At 43.6% G+C, this 28,000-nt stretch overlaps 1 protein-coding gene, 1 long non-coding RNA gene and 1 pseudogene across 4 annotated transcripts in view; 2 read left to right on the top strand and 1 right to left on the bottom strand.

Moving 5' to 3' along the window:
• The window catches only part of YIPF1 (Yip1 domain family member 1), a 33,812-nt gene extending 8,760 nt beyond the window's left edge, over positions 1-25,052 (bottom strand). For 2 of the 3 annotated variants that reach the window (XM_088835311.1, XM_088835312.1), the window contains exons 1-10: positions 24,928-25,052; positions 23,916-23,995; positions 18,161-18,324; positions 16,387-16,467; positions 16,033-16,120; positions 9,009-9,125; positions 5,530-5,696; positions 5,005-5,187; positions 3,135-3,236; positions 1,906-2,036 (exon numbers count right to left, since the gene is read on the bottom strand). In XM_088835311.1, the coding sequence (XP_088691437.1) occupies positions 1,947-2,036; positions 3,135-3,236; positions 5,005-5,187; positions 5,530-5,696; positions 9,009-9,125; positions 16,033-16,120; positions 16,387-16,467; positions 18,161-18,324; positions 23,916-23,946 (1,023 nt within the window). In that variant the 5' untranslated portion in view covers positions 23,947-23,995; positions 24,928-25,052 and the 3' untranslated portion in view covers positions 1,906-1,946. The remainder of the gene's footprint in view (positions 1-1,905; positions 2,037-3,134; positions 3,237-5,004; positions 5,188-5,529; positions 5,697-9,008; positions 9,126-16,032; positions 16,121-16,386; positions 16,468-18,160; positions 18,325-23,915; positions 23,996-24,927) is intronic. The other variant, XM_088835313.1, reaches the window with a different exon arrangement.
• On the top strand, positions 3,610-4,448 carry LOC148778021 (eukaryotic translation initiation factor 1 pseudogene; annotated as a pseudogene).
• LOC148778022 (uncharacterized) lies at positions 13,302-27,914 on the top strand. The gene is made up of 5 exons (XR_016037180.1): positions 13,302-13,553; positions 13,867-13,931; positions 15,892-16,138; positions 16,283-16,389; positions 27,035-27,914. It is a non-coding gene; the product is annotated as an uncharacterized LOC148778022 (long non-coding RNA).
• The last annotated feature ends 86 nt before the right edge of the window (positions 27,915-28,000 follow it).

Genomic DNA, 28,000 nt, shown 5'->3' on the forward strand with positions numbered 1-28,000 from the left:
AGGTATTCCGAGGCAAGGCAGACAGCCAGACAGCTATGTGTCCTCCACCTCTGTCTCTCTGCAGCTGAGCTCAGGTTTTCTTGTTCGAGGTGATGTGAGTCCACAACACATCACAGTGTCTCAATAAATGGCCTGCATCTTCACGCTCCCAAAAACCACGGGAAGCCGACTGCCCTTTTCAGAAAAACAGGCAATCAATTGCTTCTGCTCAAGCAAGACCCTCTCTGTGAAGTCTTCCCCCAGGCCAAGTGAGTCAGTGTTTCTGTGCTCCCACAGTGCCCATCAACTAACAGCTTGGCCATGGCACTTCTCACATAGCCTGGCCCACCGCCTGGTCCTTATCTGATGAGCTGTTTTACCCATGGACCAAGGTGCCTTGAGGCAGACTGTAGCTCATTTTCTAGGTCCCTAGTGCCTCAAATAAACTTCGACTAAGAATGTAAATGGTGATCCAGGACTCAGCAAGCCAAGACACCTCTGGGTAAAAGCCCATATCCTGACTCTTGCCTGAATCCTACAAAGTCACCTCCATCTACTCAACAGTAATGAAACATTTGCTCTGTCTGTGCCAGGACCTGGGAGTGTGAGTGAAACAAGAGTCCCTTCCCCATGGACCTCAGATCCTGCCCTGAGGTTTTCTCTGCTAACAGTTAATGGAGTTCATTTGCAGGATGAGCTGGACAAGCATGCAAACAATTAAACAGTTATGCAAACAAGCTACCACATGCTCATTCTAAGGCAGTAGGCTCTGAAAAACAATCCACTGAGATAGTGGAAGGAAAATATTAGAACATCTATGAATATTTCTCTTTCATCAAAAAGTAAGGAATTAAGCTTTAATAGTTATTACATGGATTGACAACAGTCTTTGTAAATGCTTCAAATATATACCTATCACCGCAGGTATGTGTCTGTGGCAGACAGACTCCAAAAAGAGGGGATGTATGTATATGTATAGCTGATCCACTTTGCTGCACAGCAGAAATTAACACAACACTGTAAAGCAACTATACTCCAATTAAAAAAAAAGACTTCACCTTTAAAATGCAGGTGGTGCGGGTTTGATCCCTGGTGGGGGAACTAATATTCCACATGCCTTGTGGCCAAAAATCCAGAACAGAAGCAGTATTATAACAAATTCAATAAAGACTTTAAAAATGGTCCAAAAAAATCTTTTAAAAAAGTGACATATAATAGACAGCGTAATGGGATCACAAGGTAAGCAAAGACTGCTGGAAGGGAAGGAACACTTCGAATAACTAGATTGGCTAGTGCAAAGGCAGGATGCGTTCAGATGATGGCAGCAACTCAGCAAGGCTGCAGGCTCGGAATACTGAGGAGTGGGAGGGGGAGGCGAGAGACCAGCCAAGGAGGATCAGGGTCTTCTTCCTGTACTCTGACACCCTAGGCTAACCGCCGACAGTGGAATCATCAAAAAGGCCCGAAAACAAACCAGGCATGAGAACTGGTAACTTCAGAGAACTGCATGTTAAAGGGAAGTCATACTCAGGGTCTGAGGCCAGCCTGACAAGTCACAGAGAAACTGGAGAGAACCATCAGACTGTAATCAAATGGAATAAATCTATATTGTGCTACTGGGGAGGGGACAGGGAATAGAGAAGATACTGGAGCCAAAAGGCAGGAACTCCTCTTACAGAAGAATCTGGGAGCTCGTGTTTCCCAAATGGATAAAGACAGATGAGTGAAAGTGTTAGTCGCTCAGTCAAGTTTCCCAAATGGATAAAGCCAGATGAGTAGACTTCCCAACTGAAGCCTCAGCAAGAGGGACATACACACGGACATGCGTGTACACACACACCACACTGGATCGTGCTGATGCATTCCAGGCCTCTTGATATTTGATGTTAACAAAGGGACTGACGTCCCAGCCCATTGCTACTGTACCTCACAGCGAGAAGATGAAAGATACTTTCTCTCTTTCCTCTTTAGCTGGACTTGGCTGTTACAACTGTTTGGTTTGGAGCAGCTGTGCTTGTTAGAAGATGGTCCATCTCTGGTGCATCAAAAAAGTAGGCCTGCAGGAAAAGGAGACCCAGGAGGAGAGTTAAAAAATAATGGTCCAGGTCAATGTCCTAGACTCCACGCTAGGAGCACTTCTGGGCTCTCATGGCCCCTACATTTCCCCCACCGCTCTGGTCATCACTGAACTGTCTCTATTTCTGTCTTGTACTCGACTGCATGCCTTTTAAAATTTTGCTGCCATTTATTAAGCACTTGCTACCTATGACTCAATCTTCATAACAGCCTGGTAAGGTTGTTCTCCTTACTGTCATCTGACAGATGAAGAAACTGAGGCTCAGGGAGGCTGTCATTTGATCAGGCACATATGGCAGCAAGAGATGCAAGCAGGACTCATTGGTCCGTCCTTCCAGCTGCAAAGCTCAAGTTGTTAATCACCATAGTCTCTCCTCCAAAGACCATGTCCTTCTTGTCTCTGCATCACCAGCCCCTCACGTGGGGCCTGGCACACTGTGTAAACAATCAATACTTAATGAACTGAACCAAGACAGGCTGCTGCTAACCAGTCGGCTCCCTCTAAAGACCTTTCAAAGAAAGTGCTAGGCAGCCTCTACCTCTTAATTCTTCAGCCTGGAAATGAAAGGTTTGATAAGTGCTTCCACTCACCATCTACAATTTAACTGTCAAAAATCAGAAGGAGGTGGAAGACTGGAAAACATTAAGGAGGATCTTCCCACCTGTTTTGGTGTCTGAGAAGCCTAATGTGAGCCCAGGAAAATACCAGTCTCATAGCCTTGAATGAGGGTTGTTTGAAGGACAGGTGAACCCATTAATAAATCTGTGACCACTGCCTGCGCTTCATTTCCTGCCTGGAGCAGGGACCTCAGGAAGGTGAAAAAGATAAAAAATCACTGAGAACCATCTCACCAGCTCTACCCTCTATCAGCCAGAAGGGGGTGCCAACACATCGCACTGGAGTTTCCCAAGGCACTTTCTATTTCAAGTTAGCACTTCAACAGTCCATTTCAAAAAGTTTCTAGCTGCAGACTCCCTCTAGTTTGTCACATCCCTGGAGAAATGCTATTAGTTTTGAAAGTCCCCACGACCCCTTCTAGCAGCTCTGTTTTCTGAAGAAGGAGAAGAACGGTGCTAACCCAAGCAGAGGCCAGGCTACGCTGCTCGCATTTGGTCCCTCCAGTTATCTCACAGGTGCTTTGGGCCATGACGCCCCCAGGATGCAAGAGCACATGCTCTTCCTAAAAAGATACCCAAATACATTAGCTTAAACATTGTTTTAAATGTTGTTCATCTTAAAGATAACTTCTCTTTTCTATTTTGACTTCATTTTCAAGTTCTCCATCTGAGTATGTGCAAAAACCCAGCAAAGGCATCCAGAGGTGGAAGTCCCGGACCCTTGCTCCCCAGCCTTATGTGAAGACACTCATTCATCCCTACTTTCTCTAGTCAGACACCAAATTCAACCAAACTTCAGAAATCAGGTAAAGTCAGAAAAAAAAAGAAATTAGGTAAAGTCAGAGATTACAACCAAATTCTCATGACTATTATTTCTCATCCGGCAGAATCTATTTAAAACAATATTGATTCCAGGGAGCCAGCTTTTAAAGAACCATGGTGTCTAACAGTTTGAGGTCTTAGCATGGCATCTAAAGCACACCTGAAGAGCATCGGAGACCCCAGTCACTGAGCCGCCGCCGAGGACTCAGCAGCCTCCCCCTTGAGCCCCCTCGCTTCCCAACGCTCCGTCCCCCCTGCCCGCCTTCTCCCGCCGCCGCCTTCCGCAGGCCGTTTCCACTGAGGAAAAGGAATCGTATCGTAGGTCCGCTATCCAGAACCTCCACTCTTTCGACCCCTTTGCTGATGCAAGTAAGGGTGATGATCTGCTTCCTGCTGGCACTGAGGATTATATCCATATAAGAATTCAACAGAGAAACGGCAGGAAGACCCTTACTACTGTCCAAGGGATCGCTGATGATTACGATAAAAAGAAACTAGTGAAGGCGTTTAAAAAGAAATTGCCTGCAATGGTACTGTAATTGAGCATCCAGAATATGGAGAAGTAATTCAGCTACAGGGTGACCAGCGCAAGAACATATGCCAGTTCCTGGTAGAGACTGGACTGGCTAAGGACGACCAGCTGAAGGTTCATGGGTTTTAAGTGCTTTTGGCTCACTGAAGCTTAAGTGAGGATTTCCTTGCAATGAGTAGAATTTCCCTTCTGTCCCTTGTCACGAGTTTAAAAACCTCACAGCTTGTATAATGTAACCATTTGGGGTCTGCTTTTAACTTGGACTAGTGTAACTCCTTCATGCAATAAACTGAAAAGAGCCATGCTGTCTAGTCTTGAAGTCCCTCATTTAAACAGAGGTCAAGCAGTAGGTGCCTGGCAGTGTCCAGCCTGAAACAAAGCAATAACAGTGATGTTTCAGCCAGGTCCAGAGCCCCGCAATCACAGATGGCTATGTCTGGCCAGAAGCTCCTCCGCAGTCCCTCTGCGAAGTTCCCTACCCTGAGAAAATGTCACCACCTGAACAGTCCTCGATGAAGCGGAGAGTGGAGGATGGGTGAGGCAGCTGTACTGCTAGAGGGTGCCTTCGGTAGTCAGGGTAGGATCCCCTGATGTCTCCAACGTGACTGGGTGGGCAGAGCTTAGAGCAGCCACCCTCCAGTGAGGTGACAGGACATCTGGCTTGCAACCAAGGTCTTCATGACCAGACACGTCCTAGCTAATCGATGTCCAAACTAGAATGTGAGGCCAACCGTCTATCAGTTAAACTTTTGACAAGGGAACAAATTTCAAACCAATGTTATCAATCACGTAGCTGTATAGAACTTGCAACTTACTAGTAACAGCTGCCCAATACCTCGTGAAGTAAACTGGTTTTTTGGTTTTTTCCCCCCTCTTCAGTTTTAATGTTATGTAATGTATTTAAACCCTTATTTAAATAAAACTTGTTTTCAGAAACAAACAAAAAAAAAAAGAAGAGCATCGGAATGAGACCGTACCAAGCAGCCCACAGAAAGCAGCATATGAAGCAACACAATCGTCACGATTGTGGCCAATGCGATGCGCCGGTTGTCCTCACGAACAGCTGGCCAAAAGGTCATTGCCAAGACAGAGCCTGAGATGCCCAGGGCGATCGTAACTAGAACCCAGCGGACGGCTTTCTGGGGGATGATCCACAGTATCTGAAAGAAAAGCAGGGCGGGGAGGGTTTGTTCAAAGAGGCATATGTTCATTCCAGGCACATGTGCTCATAAAGCCCTGGGAGCCCATCGGCAGTGGAGCTGTTGCTGCCACTCGGGTTTCCCAGCACAGCCCAGAGAAATTCTACCCGTGTGCAGACCGAGGGGAACGCTTCCCTAATGAAGGGCCCAAGATGCACGGAAGGAACTAGGCTCCCCGGCCCCCACTCCCACAAAATTTCTAAATTCCGGGGTTATTTTTTCAGATGCACATCGGTGTTAGGTTAGAAATAATCATGCCAGCTGAGTAGCTGTGGCCTGACTCAGAGTAAGTGTGGTACTTACTGCCGTGGGGATATAAATGAAGAGTGAATATCCGTAGACGCATACAATCTCCAAAAATGAATAGGAAACGATGTTCATAACTTTACTGTTTCTCCATACAAGGAAACCCCAGAGCGCGAGAGGAACCAGCCAGGCGTAGGCATAGATGATTGTGGCTGCGATGGACACTGAGGGCGAGAAGACACAAGCTGCAACTCCACTGCCGCAGTACTTCCAAGACCCACTGGACTCACTTCCTGCAGGGGCGTCCACCCGCCTCACCGGGTCAGGGGATGATGTCTTACTGGTTTCGGTGCCTGAGCCTGGCAAGGTACCCGATAAGCAGCAGATGCTCGATAATGTGCTGAATCCACGTTCCTTCAGCATTTGTCTTTGTGATGATGACTGGTAGTCTCTCCTATGGCTTCTATAATTCACTTTATAACTAACAACTAATAGTATTAAACAACTGAATTATGTACTGAAATACTTCCGAGGACCACACTACAAGTATTTAAATACAAGGAGCATTTCAATCAAATCAAAGTCAACTATCCCCTTGGAAGAACACGTCCTCTTTCCTAATATAACAAAACCTGACACTGATTTCTTTAGCAAATTTATGAAAATACCCTGGGAACAGATTAACTTGTTCTGTGTGCTATTTAGAGTTCTTCTATCTCTGAAACAGGGAGTTTCAGCTCATTGATGAATTGCTTTAAATATTCTCCAGTTCCACTTTCTTCTTTAAATAATTCTTGTCTCTGTGGTGGAAATGCTACTGAGTGACTCCTCAGAGCAGCAGAGTTCACTGCATTAGTTACTGTCCGTCCCTCCTCCTTCCCAGCAGCAACATGCCCTAGAGGGTTCGGCTTCACTCTTCTGGAGTGGAGGATCATAACTGTGGCTCAGTCCACAACACCAGCCCTTCCCACGTGAAAATCAGCAGGTAATCCATCAAATGCTCTTGGCAAGAACAAAAGCACTCCTAGCAACTATGGCCAGGCTCAGATATGTGATTGTCCAAAACATTCTCCAGCTCCCAGAGCAGTTTTTTCATATAAGTAACTCTGTCATTAAGTCAAGTGTAATTTTGCTGATCTGCTGTCTTTCTCTTGAATAAAGAAAGGAAGAGGACGGAAACTGCTACTATGACTAAAGCTGTCCACTGGGTGTGGACATTACCCTGAGTGCTTTACTGACAGGCGGCACTGTATAACAATCAGAGCTACAGACTGTATATAAGACTCCAATCCTAGCTCTGCCACTTGTTGTTTAGTCACCAAGTTGTGTCTGATTCTTTGCCACCCCATGACTACTGTAGCCTGCCAGGCTGATCTATCTGTGGGGTTTCCCAGGCAAGAAATGCTGGAGTAGGTTGCCATTTCCTTCTTCAAGGGATCTTCCCAACCCAGGGTTTGAACCCAGATCTCCTACCTGGCAGGTGGATTCTTTACCACTGAACCACCTGGGAAGCCCTGCTCTGTCACTTATATTAATAGATGAGTAAACCTGCGTGGTGAGTTACTTAACCTCCCTGCCTCAGTATCCTCATCTGTAAAATGGGAATAATAACCGTACACTACCTTATCAGACTATTAGCATTAAATGAGTAAAAACAGGTATATTTAGAACACTGACTGATAAATAATCAATGCCCAATCAAGAATAAGCTTTTTATATTGTTAACTGAGATATAAATACATTATTTCATATAAACTATATCTTTATTCTAGAGATGAGGAAATAAGATCAGAGAGCTAAGTGGTTTGGTTAGGGTCAAATAATTAATAAGTGGGGAAGCAGGATCTGACCTTGGATGTGTCATTTATACTCTTTACACAAAATGGAAAAATATTTACTGATTGAGTCAATGACAACCTTACTAGCATATACATCCCAAGACTCCCTGACACTGGGATGCCCAGTCCAGCAGGAATAAGAACAGACAAGGACCCCGCCCCCTGCCCTCCCCGCTTCCCTCCCAGCTTCCACATCCCCAGGCAGGGTGGCTCACTCCTCTTCTCTGTCAGTATACTTCTACAGATTTCTGATATAGAAATTAACACAAGCCATTTATTACAGCAATATCCATTTACCTATTTTTCTTTACTTAACCACTGAACTACTTGAAGGCAGATTGATAGCTCATGGATAACAACGATTGAGTTAAATTTAAAACAAGGCCACTTGACTAATGGAGTTGGGACTGACTCCATAACGGAGGAGAGAAGGGAAAACAGGCATGGAAAGTGGAGGGGAGGAAAGGTAGGCTATGTGGACACACAGACAGGTAAATACATTATTCTGCAGACACACAGGTATGTGTACACACATAAACAGCAACAGTTCATTTTACTGAATTCTCTTTGTACAAGGCACTATTCTAACCTCTTTAGAGACATCACTTCTTTATTCTTACAATAGCCCTATAATATAGATATTCTTATTCCCATTTCACTGACAAGGAATCTGAGGTCAAGAGAGATGAAATAATTTGCCCAACAAGGTAGAAGCTGGTGAGTAAAGATGGAGGCAGAAGCCGACGGCTGGGTGCCCGAGCCCAAGCTCTTACACAGCTTCTCAACAGGAGAGCAGGCTGTCAGGGACACAGCGAGGGAAGGAGAGGAGGGAGAATGGGGCAAAGGCCGACCTCCTGCACAGCCAAACACTCCTACCATGGGCAGCTGCCATCTGCAAGTCCCTAAAAGCTGTTTTTTTTGCCCCCAGCTATCCAATACTGCCACATGAAAGGAAGTTTTATTATTTTGACTGCACAGTTTGTGGGATCTTAGTTCCTCAACCAGGAATCAAAATCAGGCCCCTGGTAGTGGAAACATAGTACCCTAAGCACTGGACCACCAGGGAAAGTCCCTAGAAAGGAAGTTTTAAAATAAGAATGTCACCCACAAGCCCATCCTCACTAGGACACTCTTCACCTCTGAATTCTCCCTTCTCGGCCCTGACCGTCTGCAGACTTCTCTTTAACAAAGCTGCTAACAGCACTGGCCTAAGTTTGGATTATGAGTTCTCCACGTTGTTCTAAGTGCTTCATAATTAATGGCTACAGACCTAGCCAGCTGAGTCATCATGCCTTAAATAACAACGCCCCTACAGCTTATAACAGTTGGATAATACAAATAATGCTACAGTGGAGACTTTTCTACACACTGTTTTTTACTTATTTTGTATAGTTTTCTTTGGAGACATTCTGATTGCTATGGGGCCTTGCCTTACAGTTTTCCATAAGAGTACACAGATTCACAGTATTGTGAATATACTTAATGCCACTGAATTGCACGCTTAAAAATGGTGAAAATGGCACATTTTAGGCTATTTTAACAAAACAAAAGATAAAAAGACTATGTGGATTTATATGGACGGATGATTAGTTTTGAACCCTTACACAGGAAAATGGGCTGCAGGACCTACAGACAGGGGTCCAAGAACTCACAGTTGGCAACTGACAGCATTCCAAATAAGTCAAGCTATTCACCAACCTTTTCGGAATTCGGGCACATAGTGGTATGTCTTCTCTCCCAGATGGATTAAGAAGTTGGAAAGATTCCCACTGATTGCTATGGCAAAGACCAACGTGGCACATATCCAAAAGGGGCCTGCAAAGCAAAGCAGAAAATTCAGACAAGAAAATGACGAACCAGCTTCGTGGAAGCAATGGACAATGAAGTTTAGATGGAATCAGTACTTGTTAAGTGGGAATTTTCTTTTTAAAAGATCAAATACACAACTCAGTAATTAGCTGCCTTAAAGACAGTGGGGATTGAAACGCACAAAACAAAACACCTTCCCCAATTAGGTGAATGAAGACACTGATTTGTTCATACGTCTCTTATTGGAAGATCACCCAAAAAAATTCATGGACATTTTGTTAAACCTTCACAGGTTTAAGAAACCTGTGGAGGATACAGGAAGCAAAGGTTACATCCTTTACATAAGTATCAAATGTTAATGCCAAAGAAAAAAATAATTAAAATTATATAGGTCCTTTGCTGTCAGAGCAGGGCAAGCTTTAGGAAAGAGTTCATTTACTCTAACAAATCACCATAGGTGTCTGTGTATGTGAGTGCATGTATAAGGCTTTCTTTCTTTTTTTTAATGAAAAAGTAATATACACACAGAGCGCATTGTTCAAAAGGCACAAAAGGGGATACAGAGAAAATTAACCTTCTTTCCTCTCTGTTCCCTAGCTATTCATTCTCTTCCACAGACCTCACCACCATAACCAGTTTCTGGTGAACTCTGCCAGAGATTTCTATACACATAAAAGCAAATGCCTATTTGTGTGTGTGCTTTAAAGAAATGCTAACATCCATATGTATTTCCACTTTATCATGTCCTGGAGATTCTATTATAGCTATTTATAAGTCACTTCAGTTGTGTCCATCTCTATGCAACCCTATTGATTGTAGCCCACCAGGCTCCTCTGTCCATGGAGTTCTCCAGGCAAGAATACTGGAGTGGGTTGTCATGCCCCATTCCAGGGGATCTTCCCAACCCAGGGATTGAACCCATGTCTCTTATGTCTTCTGCACTGGCAGGCAGATTCTTTACCACTAGCGCCACCAGGGAAGCCCATAAAATTCAGCTTGTTCTTTTTAATGACTATAAAATATTCCCCTAAGTGGATGAGTACACCATGCTTTAGAAGTCCCTTCCATCATTTCACTTGATTTCATGACCACTCTTGTTTCTCCCCATCTAGAAAAAGGACTCTTTGAACAAATACAATTTATAAATCTAGAGATTTTAATAGATTTTATGAACTTCATTTTTCAGTTTCAGTAAGATCAATCCTGGGTGTTCATTGGAAGGACTGATGCTAAAACTGAAACTCCAATATTTTGGCCACCTCATGAGATGAGTTGACTCACTAGAAAAGATTCTGATGCTGGGAGGGATTGGGGGAGGGAGGAGAAGGGGACGACAGAGAATGAGATGGCTGGATGGCATCACTGACTCGATGGACATGAGTTTGAGTGAACTCCGGGAGTTGGTGTTGGACAGGGAGGCCTGGCGTGCTGTGATTCATGGGGTCGCAAAGAGTCGGGCACGACTGAGCAACTGAACTGAACTGAACTGAATATTCTGTAGGGTTTTTTTCTTTTGGATAATTGTAGGCACCTTGACATATCACAAAATGAAGAAAATTACTGTGCTGGGGAAGATGACTGGCAGAAATGGATGAGTACTTTTTGAGGTCAAGTCGGTTCCTGAAGGTGGGAAAGGATGCACAACAAGCGCTTGACTGGGAAGCTCCAAAGAGTCACCAACATCAGCTTCCCAAACAGTGTCATTGACTCACTAGCCTGCGGGCGCTGTTACAGCCAAGGATCAGATCCTGTTCACTGCAGCATTCTGCATGACCAGCACATAAACAGTGTAACAACAACCAAAAAAAAAAAAAAAAACCCTTACAACCAGTAACAATAATTTAAAAATCCCCCAAAGCTTTATTGAACAAATGAACAAAACTAACCATGTGTTATTGTTGGGCTGAGACCATCAAAGCAGGGACCACAAGCGGTCAGAATATTACAGTACTCGTAACTAGGAAGCAGAGACGATCCTGTCAGCTGTTATTTACTAACTACCTCCTTTTCTCTGGGCCCTGGTGCTGGGGACACAGTGATGTGTGACAGACACAGTCACTGCCTCTGCTGCACTCAGGCACACAGGAAGCGTGGCCTCCAGAGACACACACCACCTGCTCCTCCCAGGCCTGCCACAAGGCTTCACACTGCCTTCTCTCTTCCTCATGCCTGCCAAATTCCTACTCCTATTATGGAGTGGGGTGGGAGGAAGCGTTAACTTCCTTTGCATTGTGCATTTTTACACTATCAAATATTTCTAACAGACAGAAAAGCCCAAAGAATGATAAAACAAACACTGGGGCACTCATCATGCTTATTTTTCCAATCTTTCTAATGCTGCGGCACTACTCACATCCCTCTCCAACGTGCTTCTTTTCATCGACTACTGTTCTGACATGTGCCCTTGTTGATGCTTATAGATCAAATCCATTTCTAAAACCTACAGAATTCTGTATACGAACTCACCATATTTACTTTAGTCATTTCAAAATATTTGCTAATTACAAGCAATGTGGAGGCAATGAAGAATAATACTCTTCTATATGTCTCCTTAGTTATCTAGGAGGAGAACTGCTAAGTTGTAGGGCAGGAGCATCTTCAGACTGCTCCAATTTGTGGTACCAGTTACATACCACCCACATTTTACACAAGGTCCCATGGCTCCATAGCCTTGGCAACACTTGATACCAATGTTTATGAAAAGCTGACTTGAGAGTTATCGCTCCTCTCTGTTTAGACACTTCAATAGCATCTCATTCAAGCTAAAGCCAAAGTCTTTAACTTGCTTCCGAGACCCTACACTGTCCCTCTGACCTCATGTACTGGATGCCCTTGTTCACTCCAGCCCAGTCACACTAGTGTCTTCACTGTTCTTTCAGCACATGAGGCAAGTTCCTATCTCAAGGCCTTTGTACATGCTGAGCTCTCTTTTCCATATTATTTATTTATTTGGCTGTGCTGGGTCATAGTTATGGATGTGGGATCTAATTCACTGAAGAGGGATCAAAGTGGGGCCCCTGCATTTGGGAGGACAAAGTCTCAGCCACTGGACCATCAGAGAGGTCCCAGAACTCTCTTTTTCAAATGCTCTTCTCTGAGATGCTTACTTGTATTGCTCCCAATTCCTTCAGGTGTTTACTCAGAATCCACCTTTTAAATTTTTTTAAAATTTCAAATCCACCCACCAACATACACATTTACTGTCTCTCTTCTCTGCTTTTAAATTTTTACCTTAGCATTTATCACTAGCACACTGTGTATTTTACCTAACCTAGATAGTATATTAAAAAGCAGAGAACATTTTAACATTTTAACTGTTAATGTTTTTGGCATTGTGCTTTGTACCATTTATTAAAATAAATAAATAAATAAATAAAAAGCAGAGACACTACTTTGCCAACCAAGGTCCGTCTAGTCAAGACTATGGTTTTTCCCGTGGTCATGTATGGATGTGAGAGTTGGACTGTGAAGAAAGCTGAGCGCTGAAGAATTGATGCTTTTGAACTGTGGTGCTAGAGAAGACTCTTGAGAGTCCCTTGGACTGCAAGGAGACCCAACCAGTCCATTCTAAAGGAGATCAATCCTGGGTGTTCATTGGAAGGACTGATGCTAAAGCTGAAACTCCAATACTTTGGCCACCTCATGCGACGAGTTGACTCACTGGAAAACACTCTGATGCTGGGAGGGATTGGGGGTGGGAGGAGACAGGGAAGATAGAGAATGAGATGGCTGGATGGCATCACCGACTCAATGGACATGAGTTTGAGTGAACTCCGGGAGTTGGTGATGGACAGGGAGGCCTGGCGTGCTGTGATTCATGGGGTCGCAAAGAGTCGGACACAACTGAGCGACTGAACTGAACTGAACTGAATTGATTGTTAAACTTAGATTATAAACTGCCTCTGGGCAGAGACTTTTGTCTGTTTTTATTACTGCTGTACCTCCAGTGTCTATAACAGTAAGTGCTGCATATTTGTTAACCAAATGAATAAATGAAGACAAGCCAAGTTGTATGATGGCTAAATTGATGCACACAAATGATATCCTGTTTTAGTTTCTATTTCCCTGATTACAGGCATGTGCTAAGTGATGTCAGTGGTGTCTGACTCTTTGCGACCCTATGGACTGTTGCCCGCCAGGCTCCTCTGTCCATGGAATTCTCCAGGCAAGAATACTTGAGTTGCCATTCCCTCCTGCAGGGGATCTTCACAACCCAGGGATCAAATCTGCATCTCTTAGGTCTCCTGCATGGGCAGGCAGGTTCTTTACCACTAGTGCCACCTGGGAAGCCCTATTACAAGTAGAGCTAAGCAGTTTTTCATGTATTTATTGGCCATTTGGGTTTCCTTTTCTGTGAATTGCTTATTTTTGCTAGAACTTATAATTGGACAACAGAGAATGAGATGGCTGAATGGCATCACCGAATCGATGAAGGTGAGTTTGAGTGAACTCCGGGAGCTGGTAATAGACAGGGAGGCCTGGCATGCTGTGATTCATAGGGTTGCAGAGAGTCGGATACGACTGAGTGACTGAACTGAACTGAACTCAAATGATAACTGGTTTTACTCTTATAATCAGTAGGCACTCTACATGTAGTCTTGACTTTTATCTTTTGTGGGTTATGTGCTCTGAAATATTATCTTTGGTCTGTGGTTTATTTATTTTACCTTGTTTATGGTTTATTTTGTGATGTAGAAATTTTAAATTTTAGTGTAAATGTAGTCAAATTCATTCATCTTTCCCTCAGATCCTGCAGACTGGCTCTTCAGTTATCTTGCTCCCGACTACTTTCCTCCAACCTCCAACCACAAGGTCAGCCCTCTTTACTAAAAAACTTTCTTTTTTCTAGTTGTACTTTTTTTTTTATTGGGTTGCACTATGTGGCATGCGGGGTCTTCCCTGATCAGGGATCAAACCTGTGTCACCTGCATTGGAAGTACACAGTTTTAACCACTGGACTGCCAGAGAAATCCTGTACTTTCTTTTTTAAAGCATGTCTATGAGCTCATGAGGGCTTCCCCAGTGGCTCAAGTGGTAAAGAATCTGCCTGACAATGCAGGAGACGCGGGTTCGATTCCTGGGTCCGGAAGACCCCCTGGAGAAGGAAATGACAACCCAGTCCAATATTCTTGCCTTGAGAATCCTGTGGAGAGAAGAGCCTGTTGAGCTACAGTCTGTAGGGTCACAAGGAGTCAGACAAGACTTAGCGACTAAAACATCAACATGAATTCATGAGGTTAATGGTGCTGTGTAAAGAAGAATGTTTCAGGATCAAAGGTGAGTGGAAAGGAGGCTTTCCTCAGCATCCACTAGAGCAGCTCCACTTTAACTGGTTCTAAATATTGGATAACATCCATAACATGTGATGAAAATTTTCTGGAGCTTAAAAACACCAGTTTAATAGAATAAGTAGGGGCTTTTATGATAACACTAAACCAGGTGCTGCGAGTGTGTGCAGTAGCCCACCAGGCTCTTCTGTCCATGGAATTCTCCAGGCAAGAATACTGGAGTGGGTTACCAAGTCCTCCTCCAGGGGATCTTCCTGATCCAGGGATCAAACCCACATCTCTTAAGTCTCCTGCATTGGCACCACTTAGGAAGCCCAAACTAGGTGTCAGTTCTACTTTAACTATTTATAATAAATAGTTGATTTATTATACAATATTATATAAGTTTCAAGTGTACATAGTGAGTCATAATTTTTAAAAATTATATTCCATTTTTAGCTGTTATAAAACATTAGCTATATTCCCTGTGCTGCATCCTTATAGCTTACTTACTTTATACATAAGCAGTTTGCACCTCTAAACCCTCTGCCCTCATCTTGCCCCTCCTTCCTTCCCTCTCCTCACTGGAAACTACTAGTTTGTTCTCTATGTCTGTGAATTTGTTTCTTTTCTGTTAGATTCACCAGTTTTAGTTCTTCTATTCCACATATAAGTAAAATCATTCAGCATGTCTTTTTCTGTCTGACTTACTGAACTAAAGTATAATACCCTCCCAGTTCATCCATAATGTTGCTAATGGGAGCTCTTAGTTTGACAACTTCTAACCTTAGTTTTCTCACATGGAAAACAGAGGTGATAGCATTTAATACACTGCCCTCTTGAAAGGATTAAAGAGTGTATGGACTCATTGGTACACAACAGATTCTCATGAATTCCTTTTCCTCTTATAATCAACATGTATAATTGCTCTAATACTTACTGTTTAGGGTTGAACATATAAATTACTGAAACCCAGTGAGTATCAGGTTCCTCATTAGAAAAATGGGGATAATAACACCTACCTCAAAGGTTGTTGAAAGAATTAGCTGTGCCCACTTACACCAAGTCTTGCATAGAGCATCTACACACAGAAGCACTCAGAGTCTCTGCCTCTCTTTTCCCCTCAAACACACAGGTCATCAGTGTTGGAACCCTTTCCCTCAGAAGCACTGGATGGACCTCTGACCCCTCCTCAGACAGCAGGGAGGTTGGGATGATACCAATCCCCAGGCTCATCCCCTTACAAACTCCCAAGGGGAAGCCAGCCTGCCTGAGGGGCAGAGCTGGAACTCAGCATATCAATGAGTAGTGTAAGAGAGCCTCCTCCACACTCACCCCAACCACCAAATCCTCTAAAATTAAAATCAATAATCTCCTCTATATGAAGTGACTTAATTTGTCTCAAGTTTGTAATGTCATTTGAAGACTTTCAAAGGACACACTATTCTTGTCATCATGGCATTAATCAAACATGTAATTGCATTTTCTCCAAAATTATTTGCAAGGGCTGCTACTGAAGCTCAGAAGAGACAAATAAAACGCTCATGCCCCACCAACAGTGTGCTTCACCAGCTTTCAAGGCAGCCCATACCCTCATCTGCATTTAGCCGGTACATGAAAAAGAACCAAAACGGTGCTACACATACCATAGAGATCTGGATTGCTGCGGATATACAACCTTACAAAATTTTTTCCTGGTATCGGCAAAAGAGACCCCTTTATTCTGTCAAAGACCTGCAAAACAGCATAGTGGTAAGTCTACAGATGATTTTTTTCTTAAAGTTTAGTAAAGTTTAACTACTACAAAATTGAAACAGTTATTAGAGCTCTTATTATTTATTATCTTTTTATTATTTCATGGTATTTTCAAGTGCCAATAACCCTTTACTTTTGCAGACCATATCCAGTATGAAATACTGGTCACATCACTTGACTGTTTAAAAGCAGAAGAAATAAGTCTGCATTATACATCAAAAGAAAGGGGAAACTGGTTTACAGACCTGGTAAGTGTCTACATCAAAGAACGTCTGATAGTATTCAAATGTCCAGAAGGGGGAGCTTTTCTTCTGTCCAGCAAGTAACTGTCAGAGGTAAAATAAAACATAATGAACACAGAAGTAATTTCCTTATTCTAGCTACCCAGACAGAGAAAGAGAGAGGATCTAAGAGAAACTCAAGAAATAGGAAAGACCAAACTCTTCTACATTCATCCATCACTTTTACCACAGCCACACCCAATTCTTAGCCTGACATAAAATAAGCATCAGCTTTGAAGTCTTATCAAAAGGTTTTAAATCATGGTCCCTTCACTAGGGGGCAGCTTCATCAAATCACTAGACTCATCTCAGTCTTCCTAATCTAAAAAGTATAGCTAACAGATCTGCCTTATAGGGTTATAGGGAGGATTAGATTAATCTTTGGGGCTTCCCCAGTGGCTCAATTGGTAAAGAATCCACCTGCCAATGCAGAAAATGTAAATTTGATCCCTGGGTTGGGAAGATCCCCTGGAGGAGGAAAGGGCAACCCACTCTGGTACTCTTGTGTGGGAAATCCCATAGACAGAGGAGCCTGGCAGGTTACAGTCCATGGGGTTGCAGAGTTAGACATGACTTAGCAGCTAAACAACAACTCTAGTACAGAAGGACTCAGATTGCCTCAGTTTAAAGTTCCATCTGCACCTGCATGTCCTGGGGTAAGTCACTTAAACTCCGTGCCTCAGGTTTCTGATTTATAAAATGAGTATATGATTGCTTCCTGGCCATTTGGCTAAGATCAAGTATAAAGTGAGTATAAGAATAGTTCCTTGCATATTGGTTGTTTTGAGGATTATATGAGATGATCCAAGTGAAGAACTTTAAATGGTATTTGGCAGCTATACTGGATGGCATCACCAACTCTGTGGACATGAGTTTGAGTGAACTCCAGGAATTGGTGATGGACAGGGAGGCCTGGCGTGCTGTGATTCATGGGGTCGCAGAGAGTCGGATACGACTGAGCGACTGAACTGAACTGAACTGAAACACTGAATGCTACTGCTGCTGCGTCACTTCAGTTGTGTCCGACTCTGTGCGACCCCATAGATGGCAGCCTACCAGGCTCCCCCGTCCCTGGGATTCTCCAGGCAAGAACACTGGAGCGGGCTGCCATTTCCTTCTCCAATGCGTGAAAGTGAAAAGTGAAAGTGAAGTCGCTCAGTCACGTCCAACTCTTCGCGACCCCATGGACTGCAGTCTACCAGGCTCCTCCGTCCATGGGGTTTTCCAGGCAAGAGTACTGGAGCAAGGTGCCATCGCCTTCTCCGAAAACACTGAATAAATGTCAGATATTGTGATTATAATGATGACAAGAGTCAATATATTACTTTCAGATGAGGAAATCCAGGCTTAGGGAAATTAAAATATCTTACCCAAGACCACAGAGCTATTACTACTGGCCAGACCGGGACTCAAACTCAGGCTCCTAAGTCTGAGCTCTTGCTATAATATCTAGCATATAATGGTATTTAATTTGGCATAAACTTTGGTACCTATTTTGATATTTCATGGAGTTCCACAAAGCACACCTGGCACTCCACTATTTCACAAGCCTGTGAACACACTGCTATAAATCAAGTACTCCTCTAGTGAATCACAAGCATGATCCATTTATAAAATATTACTAGAAATACTACCGGGCTGGCCAAAAAGTTCCTGGCAAACAGTAAACTGCAATAAATGCACGGATGAGGTTTTTTAAAGTTAAAAGAAAAAAAAAATTTCAAACACAAGTCCAAACCTCAGTTTTGTCAGAGTCATCGTTTCCTAGTAACTCATCATCTTCTTCTCTCCCCAAGCCTTTTGGGGGTCCTGGTTTATGCTTCGGGGTTTCACCAGGATCCTCGATGCTGATTGTGGTGGCATCTGGGTTTGCTGCTAGGGAAGTGGTTGTATCACCAAATTCTGAAATCAGTTAGAGCACAAGGGTATCAGAGACCTTACTAGTAATTTCAAGTCGAGCTGTTACAACCTCAGCTTTGCTATAGACCCTATTTGAGACAAATGGCAAAAGGCTCTCAAAAAAATCTCATAGAAAACAAACTGACACAGAAAAATGATTATAAGACAACAGAATTTGAAGTCAGACCTGAATTGTAGTCCTGGTTAAATTACTAAGTATTTAAGCCTGAGTAACTTAACCTCGATAAGCTTCAGTGTTCCCATCTCTTCCATAGGGAGAATAATATGTAAGGAATTGGGGAAAACTTAGGAGTATTACCATAAGTAAAGTCCTCAGCAGAGTGCCTAGCCCATAGCAAGTAACCAACCCAACTCTCTTCTTTGATTCAAGTTCCAAAAAAAATTTAATGGAAGTTATTTTTTCCAATAAGTCCTATGTGATCACTACAGGAAACATGGAGGCAAAAATGAAAGTAGAAACAACAGGATAAAAATTACGCTTGCGTGCGTGCGTGCTTAGTCGCTTCAGCTGTGCCTGCCTCTGTGCGACGCTATGGACTGTAGCCTGCCAGGCTCCTCTGTCCACAGGGTTCTCCAAGCCAAGAACACTGGAGTAGGTTGCCATGCCTTCATCCAGGGGATCTTACTGACCCAGGGATCAAACTCATAGAAACTCCCGTGTCTTCTGCATTGCAGCCAGATTTTTTTTTACCACTGAGCCACCCAGGAAGCTCCCCAAAATCACTCTTAGTCCCACCCATATAAAACTAACACTATTAACTTTTGGTATATTTCCTTTTCTCTGTACAGTGGATTCATCCCAGTGATGATCATTCATTCAACAAATATTTACCATATGCCTACAACTGCCAAGTACTGACTTAGGATGTGATAGCAGACTATGTAAACAATTTTGTATGCTGCTCCGTCTACTGGGGATTATACAAAAATGACTTTTTCATGTTATATCAGTCTTTACAATGAACATTTATGTGTCTACATAGTAGTCATTGAGCTGGAGGTGGGAAGATTAGGAAAGAAACACCACAAGTTAATACAACTATTCCACTGCTATTAGATGTTTAGGTTGCTTCCCACTTTTATTAGAACAAATAACACTGTTAAGAGTATCTGTGCAGAGAAAGCTTTCGGGCTTATTGCCTTAGTATGAACACTATCTTAAAGAGATGGGAATACCAGACCACCTTACCTGCCTCCACTGCCTCCTGTGCAACCTGTATGCAGGTCAAGAAGCAACAGTTAGAATCAGACATGGAACAACAGATTGGTTCCAAATTGGGAAAGGAGTACGCCAAGGCTGTATATTGTCACCCTGCTTATTTAACTTACATGCAGAGTACATCACAAGAAATGCTGGGCTGGATGAAGCACAAGCTGGAATCAAGATTGCCGGAAGAAATATCAATAATTTCAGATATGCTGATGACACCACCCTTATGGCAGAAAGTGAAGAGGAATTAAAGAGCCACTTGATGAAGGTGAAAGAGGAGAGTGAAAAAGCTGGCTTAAAATTCAACATTCAAAAAACTAAGATCATGGCATCAGGTCCCATCATATGGCAAATAGATGGGGAAACAATGGAAACAGTGACAGACTTTATTTTCTTGGGCTCCAGAAATCACTGCAGATGGTGACTGCAGCAACAAAATTAAAAGACACTTTCTCCTTGGAAGAAATGCTATGACAAACCTAAACAGCATATTAAAAAGCAGGGACATTACTTTGCCAACAAATGTCCTTACAATCAAAGCTATGGTTTTTCCAGTAGTCATGTATAGATGTGAGAGTTGGACTATAAAGAAGGTTGAAAGTCGCAGATTTGATGCTTTTGAACTGTGGTGTTGGAGAAGACTCTTGAGAATCCCTTGGACTCCAAGGAGATCAAACCAGTCCATCCTAAAGGAAATCAATCCTGTATATTCATAAGAAGGCTAAACCTGAAGCTCCAATACTTTGGCCACCTGATGTGAAGAGCTGATTCATTAGAAAAGACCCTGATGCTGGGAAAGACTGAAGGCAGGAGGAGAAGAGGACAAAAGAGGATGAGATGGTTGGATGGCATCACCAACTCAATGGATGAGTTTGAGCAAGCTCCGGGAGATGACGAAGGTCAGGAAAGCCTGGCGTGCTGCAGTCCATGGAGTCGCAAAGAGTCGGACATGACTGAACGACTGAACAACAACAGTGAACATTATCAGCATGATCACTAGGTCAAAGGGTACAGATCATTTTTAAGGCCATATTGCTAACCCGCTCTCCAAAAGAACTTTGCCCATTCACGTCCAACAGCAATGATCATGACTTCCTATCTCCGGCATCCTAACAAATTTTATTTAGCCACTCAGATAAAATTCAGGGTAGCTGTGGAATTTGACAGGTCTAAGGAAAAGTTGGGAAGACCCCTGGAGAAGGAAATGACAACCCATCCCAGTATTCTTGCCTGAGAAATCCCTCAGGCTACAGTCCATGGCAAAAGAGTCAGATAAACCTTAGGAACTAAACAACAACAACAAAAGGAAGGGTATCAACAGGGCGCCACTCTAACACTACAAGCATGGTAGTAGGGTGGGGCTCTTGTATAACTGAGCCCAATCTTATTGGCTTTCAGCTATACAAACAGTTTTGTGGAGAGAAATAAAGTGACTGAAATTAATGAGGTGACTGATATATAACAATTACTCGAGTTTTGGTCTCCAGTGTTTTGGCAGCATGAGGCTCTGAAGTGAGACGGTCCTTTGTTTAAGATAAACTAGCACTCCATGACCTTGGGCAAATTACTCCATATCTCTGAGTCTCGGTTTCTTCAACTATAAAATGTAGATAATACTTATCTCACAGAGATTTTGAGGATGACGTGAGATAACAGTAAATATTTTCATAGCTATCATTTATTGACTGGGCAGGGCAATGACATTTTAAAAAATGGTTATAACTTTGCCTGAGAGAATCAGACCAAGGAAGATATATTTAAGTCTCATGTTTAAAAAGCAGTAGTTTACCAGAGGAAGGACATGCCAGAAGGAGGAACGGAGACTGTCATTTCAGAGCTACCAAGTCCAAAGAGGTTCAAGGGAGGGAGACACCTCATCGAGCTGCCCTGTGAGAAGGATGGCCGGAAGTGGTGGGGACAACATCTGACGCCAAGGGGTATAGGATGAGCAAGCCCCAGAAGATGAAAAATGTGTCCCGTGTGTGAAGAAAAGCAGACAGCCTAGCTTGATTTGAATGCAGGATGTGTGTGCCTTGCCCATGATGACCGGTCACACATTCTGCTCTGTAGTAGTTACTCTTGTCCATCTCAGCTCCTTGAGGGCAAGACGGGTATGTTTCTTATTTCTGCCACCAACATTACCTGCTTCTCCATTTTCTGCTATGTTTTGCCTCGGCTCCTTTCCTGACACAACGTCTCCCATCTGTAGGACCCTGACCTCCACTTTTTCATTTAACACCAATCTTCCTCGGAGAAGCTTTCCATGACCCCCACAGCATCCTATGTTCTCTTCTAAACAGCAAAGTCTAACATGGTTTATTAAGTCCTGTGTGACTTAGCTTCTGCCTCCCCTCAAATCTGACCTTATGACAGCCTCCCCCACCATCTGTGCTCTGGTACATTGGCCTTCTTTTGATTCCTTGGGGGAAAAAAATGAAACAAACTCCCACTCTTCTCAAGTACTCTACACATGCTGTTCTTTAGACTTGAACTTTCATGCCCTGTACTCCCAGATAGGATGATCAAGGAAGGCCTCTGGAATGACATGAGATTTGAGCAGAGCAAGGGAACCAGTCATATGGCTATCTGCGGCAAGAAAGTCCTAAGCAGGAAGATGGCACAAAAGCCCTAAGTGTACCTGGTGTCTAGGAGGGACAGAGATGAGGACCATGTGGGGAGGCAGAAAGAAAGGGCTAGAGTAGTACAAAATGAAATCGGAGGCAGAGAAGGCCTGGATCATGAGGGCCTCTTAAGCACAGAAAGGGCTCTGCCTTCCACTCTCAGTGAGATGGAGCCACTGAAAGGTTTTGGAGGAATGGCATGATCTGACTTGGTTTTAAAGGACTACTCTGGATGCAAAACAAAGACCGCAGAAAGGTAAGGGAAGATGCAGGAAGATCTGAAGGAAGGAAGGGCTATAATCCAGACGTGAGGTGATGGTGACCTTGAGCATGGTAGGAGAATGGTACTGCAAAGGAGGTAAGCAGTGGTCAGGTGCTGGATGTATTTTGAAGATGGTGTTGACAGTATTGGCTGATAAAGTGGATTTTGCTTCAAACATCTTTTCTTTTCCTTAGGTAGGAGTAAGACAGCATAGGTTGTGATGCCTGGGTTCAGACTCTTCTTTACCACTTACTATAACCTTTAGGCAAATGACCTAATTTTTCTGTACCTTAATTTCCCCATTGGTAAAATAGGGAGAGTAAAATAACTACTTCATAAAGTTGACATAAGGATGAAAGGATTTATTTGTAAAGCACTTAGAACAGTATCTGCCATTTAGGAAATACTATGGGCTTCCCTGGAGGCTCAGACGGTAAAGAATCTATCTGCAATGTGGTAGATTCAAGTTCAATCCCTGTGTCAGGAAGATACCCTGGAGAAGGGAATAGCAACCCACTCCAGTATTCTTGCCTGGAGAATTCCATAGATAGAAGAGCCTGGAGGGCGATAGTCCATGGAGACACAGTGTCAGATACAACTGAGTGCACACACACACGTGCGCGCAAGTGATTACAAGACAAAATGAGCATTCATCAATCCCTAGCTTATGTCAGGCTCTGGGTTATGAACTTTTCTTTCAGTACTTTAATAGTTTGGTGGTTTAGTTGCTAAGTCGTGTCCGACCCTTGCAACCCCATAGACTGTAGACTGCCAGGCTCCTCTGTCCATGGGATTTTCCAGGCAAGAGTACTGGAGTGGGTTGCCATTTTCTTCTCCAAGGGATCTTCCAGACCCTGGAATCGAACCAGGGTCTTCTGCACTGCAGGCAGAGTCTTTACCAACTGAGTTATGAGGGGAGCCCTAATAGTTTGTAGATATGTATTTAAAAGATCATTTAACAAAAGAATGTCTCCCTCACTAGACTGAGGGCTTTATAAAGGAAGACACTGCCTATTCACTCTTCTACCCTGATAATGAAAACAACGGTCACACTCATGAAAGACTTATTGATTTAATGAAGGAATGACCTGATTATGTTTCATCATAATAATCGTTTTATACTTTCACCTACTCAGCAGTGTAAAAAAAAATAAAAATCCCCTTTATCTTTTGATCTTCTGTATCTAGTAGAGTTCTAAGCACAAATAGGTGCTCAATAAATGCATGTTTAACTAAAGCAGGAACTCTATAAACAATTTCTGTAACCTTCACTAAATTTATGATATTACCAATCTAAAGGGCTATTTGGCAAAAGAGAACAGCTAATAGGGACAAATGGAATAACCCGTTGTGGCAAACATTCTTTTATGAAGACATCTGAAATAATCTTCTTTGATGTATGTGCCAGTATACCCACCGAAATCCATTGCTTTTACTACGGACATGCTAACCATAAAAGATGGACACTCAGATGATGTACCTTCAAACCGCAAGTCATCTACCGCTGCCATTCAGTCAGTGGGTCGGCTCCCAATTATTAGGAAGATAATTTGCAGAGGTCTAAAAGGAAAAAAAGCTTCTGCCTCCAATGCGGGAGACCCGGGTTCGATCCCTGGGTCGGGAAGATCCCCTGGAGAAGGAAACGGTAACCCACTCCAGTATTCTTGCCTGGAGAATCCCATGGACGGAGAAGCCTGGTAGGCTACAGTCCACGGGATCGCAAAGAGTCGGACACGACTGAGCGATGGAACGGAACGGAAAAGGAAAAAATAAATACACTTCATAGGATACCATACTAAAATATCCGCAAACAAATCTTATTTTAGGGTTAGAAATGGTGCTGCTTTCCCTTGTGTCCTTTTTTAGTGGGATCTGATAGGTTTAAACAAAGATAACCATTTAGCATCAGATACTATCAAAAATGTTATAAAGAAACTAAGGCGGGGCCAACAGGGGTCCATTGGTTCCATCCAATCTCACTTACAACGTGGGTGTTTAAGGGCCTGGAGTGCAGCCTGGAAATGGAAGGATGAGAAAGGGGACGCAGGGATTTGCTAGAGATGGCTATGAGGGCAGTGAAGAGCAAAGGCCGTCAGCCTAGCCCGTGGTTAAGGGCACAGGCTCTGGGATTGGACAGACTTGAGTTTGAGTCCCGATTCTGCTGCTTCTGGCTATTTTTGACTATCGGCTCCTCAGCACCTGTTTCCTCATCTGTAAAATGGGTTTATAATTGTACCTACTCACACGATGTTGGATGTCATTAACTAAGACGTGAGTATGAGGCGCTTAGTGCACAGAGAAGCAATTAGTAGGCGTTGGAGTGATGGGAACCCTGCAGCCTGGGGCCCCCTGAGCCTAGGATGATCTGGGAAAGAGCTGCCCAAGATGTACGGGTGGTGTTTTAGGAGGAGGAGCTGGGCCGCAGCGACCCAGGTGGATAGATCCCAGGGTCTTTCAGTCCCGGGCCGGCCCCACAGACCCCGCTGCCTCACCTCGGGGGCGCTCGGAGTCCAACCTGTCTGGGTAAGCCTGGGGCCTCAGATTCTCCGCGCAAGTTCTGGTCCCACCGAGTTGCCGGAAACCGGAGATCCGGGGGGCGAAACTTCTCCACCTCCTCCGGGCAGAGCTCCGCCCCCTTAAAGAGACAGCAGCTCCCGGAGACATCACTTCCCGGGACCTCAACAAGCAGTACCGTCCACAGCTCGCTCCCTCCGCCACCCACCTAAGGGCGAAGATCGGGTTCTTAAAGAGGCAGGTGGCCCGGGGCGGAGCGATGGGGATGCTGAGAGGGTCTGCTTTGGCTCACCTCGCTCCCGGGGTCAGGGGTAGGGGAAGCAGAGAATTCTCTAGAGTGGGGTTTACTTTATATTTGGTTATATCTCTTTTCTTATTGAAATATAGAACAGCTTAAGGAAAGACGATTGTAAAAAGGAAAAAATACCATCAATCCTCCCATTCTTGGCCATTCTTTAAAAAAATTATTTATTTACTTATTTTAAAAGTCTAATTAACCAGGGAGGGAGATGCAAGTCAATTACTTTTTGAGTGGTTGAATGCCCATGATCTGGGTCAGGAGGATGTCTGTTCAGAGACACCTCCGTGTGTGTGTAATTTGTCTCTTCACTCCTGCCTTATGGTCTCTGGGCAGTGAGAGGTGGGTAGGGATTGGCCTCTGTTACCCCTGTGTCCCCCGCACAGCATCTGATCAATGCCTTTGACTGCCACAGGAGCCCAGTAAGCGATGAAGTTGCACTGAGTGACCTGGTGAGAAGCATTTTGCCCCTGCTGCCAGTGTTTGCTTGGTTAACACCTACACGTCCCTCAGATGTGGGCACACTTTCTTCCTCCTAGGGAAAGCCCTCCTTCGCCTCCCAGGATTTCTTTTGCTCTCACAGTGCCCTGTATTTGCCTAAACCACAGCAGTTGCTGTTATTTGCCCATCTTTGCGGGCCTGTGAGTGATTTGCAGGGAAGGATCAGGAATGATTCTGGTCTCTGGGTCCTCAGGGCAGCCCAAAACCGGGGACATGATATCTACTCACCAAAGGTTAATTGTAGAGTGATCGCGTTCTGACTGTCTTAGCAGCATAAGCCAACATCACTGCCCACACAAGGTGGAAGCTGTGACTTTGGCCTCACTACACTGGGCCTTCACAATCCATTAGAATGACTTACATCTGACTGATGGGCTTCTCAGGTGTCACTCGTGGTAAAGAAACTGCCTGCCAATGCAGGAGACATAGAGACACAGGTTTGAACCCTGGGTCAGGAAGATCCTGACTAATGAAATAATTATACACACACACAGTGTATTTACTGGACTAACCTTGTGATCAGGCTTTATACATTCAGCTCTTAATTCTCTGAACAATCCAGCAAGCTCAAGGAGACTATCCTCATTTTCTAAAGAGGAAACTGATGTTATGTATGTATTTGTAGGTTACTTTGGTTGAATAGGTACCAGGACTGCATTACAACACACAAATTCATATGTACAAGCGTTTCAAACACCTCTTATGCCCCATGTCTGACCCTCTTGGCTGTTGCTGCTGCTGCTGCTGCTAAGTCACTTCAGTCGTGTCTGACTCTGTATGACCCCATAGACGGAAGCCCACCAGGCTCCCCCGTCCCTGGGATTCTCCAGGCAAGAACACTGGAGTGGGTTGCCATTTCCTTCTCCAGTGCGTGAAAGTGAAAAGTGAAAGTGAAGTCGCTCAGTCATGTCCGACCCTTAGCGACCCCAGGGACTGCAGCCTACCAGGCTCCTCCATCCATGGGATTTTCTAGGCAATAGTACTGGAGTGGCTTGCCATTGCCTTCTCTGCCTCTTGGCTGCACCTGCTGCTAATTTCACCACCACAGACCTTATTCCAGCTTCAGCAGGTATAACCTAAGTGGGCATCACCTCAAGTCCATATCACAGGCTTCTCACTTCCGGCATCAAGACTTGTGTCATGGGGTCATAGGACCACAAGAATGGTTCAGCACCGGGATAGTGCAGCCCAGAAGTGCGTAAGTGGGGAGCGGTCTATGCCTCATGGGACAAATCTTAGGCCAATAGAGTCAGTAACTGAGCACATGTTTCTCTTTTTCTTCTCAGATGGACTCTTCTCAGATATTTCATACAGCTTTCAAACTGGCTTGCAGAATCAAACAACCAAATGCCTTTGGCAGTAGCCAGTTTGATAATGCAATAGCTCTCCTTCCTGCCCTGTTCTGCAACTCTCGTCCTTCACTCCTGGTCCTTGGACTCACACTTGCCAACAAAGTACTCCCATGAGTTAAGGAACCCACACTGAGGCCTGTCAGTACCAAGAGTGGCCCCAGAAAGTAGCCCTCAGGATGGAGTTTTGGAACCAGACCACTCACCAGTCAGATGGCAACAACAACCCCACAGCTATGTTGGAAAGAGGTGATAATACATAGACTATATATTTCTTCTCTTGGAAATAGAAATAAAAGTTGCAGTGATATATTAATTATAATGATATGTAAGTTTTGGCTAAAAATGAAACAAGCATCAAATGTAACTGTACTGGTTTAACTAAAACAGAAATTCTCAACTGGGGACTATGTTGCTCCTAGGGGATATTTGGCTACGTCTGAAGACATTTAAAAAATAATTTTATTGGGGTACAGTTGATTTACAGTGTTGTGTTTGTTTCAGGTATACAGCAAAGTTATTCAGTTATACATATACGTATACTCATTCTTTATCAGATTCTTTTCACATATAGGTTATTACAGAATATTGAGTAGAGTTCCCTGTGCTATACAGTAGTCCCTTCGTGGTTACCTATTTTACATATAGCAGTGTGTGTATGTTAGTCCCAAGCTCCTAATTTATCCCCCTTACCACATTTCCCGTTTGGTGACCATAAATTTGTTTTCAAAATCATGAGTCTGCTTCTGTTTTGTAAATAACTTCATTTATATCATTTTTTTAAAGATTCTGTGTGAGTGATGTCATATGATATTTGTCTTTCTCTGCCTGGCTTATGAAGACTTTTTTTCCTTTTTTTTAAGTTATTTTACTATTCTTATTGTTACTTTATTTATTTTTATT

This window comes from Moschus berezovskii, chromosome 4, assembly GCF_049115385.1.
Source record: "Moschus berezovskii isolate FMDL1 chromosome 4, NW_MosBer_1.0, whole genome shotgun sequence".
In the NCBI taxonomy this organism is placed as follows: Eukaryota; Metazoa; Chordata; class Mammalia; order Artiodactyla; family Moschidae; genus Moschus; species Moschus berezovskii.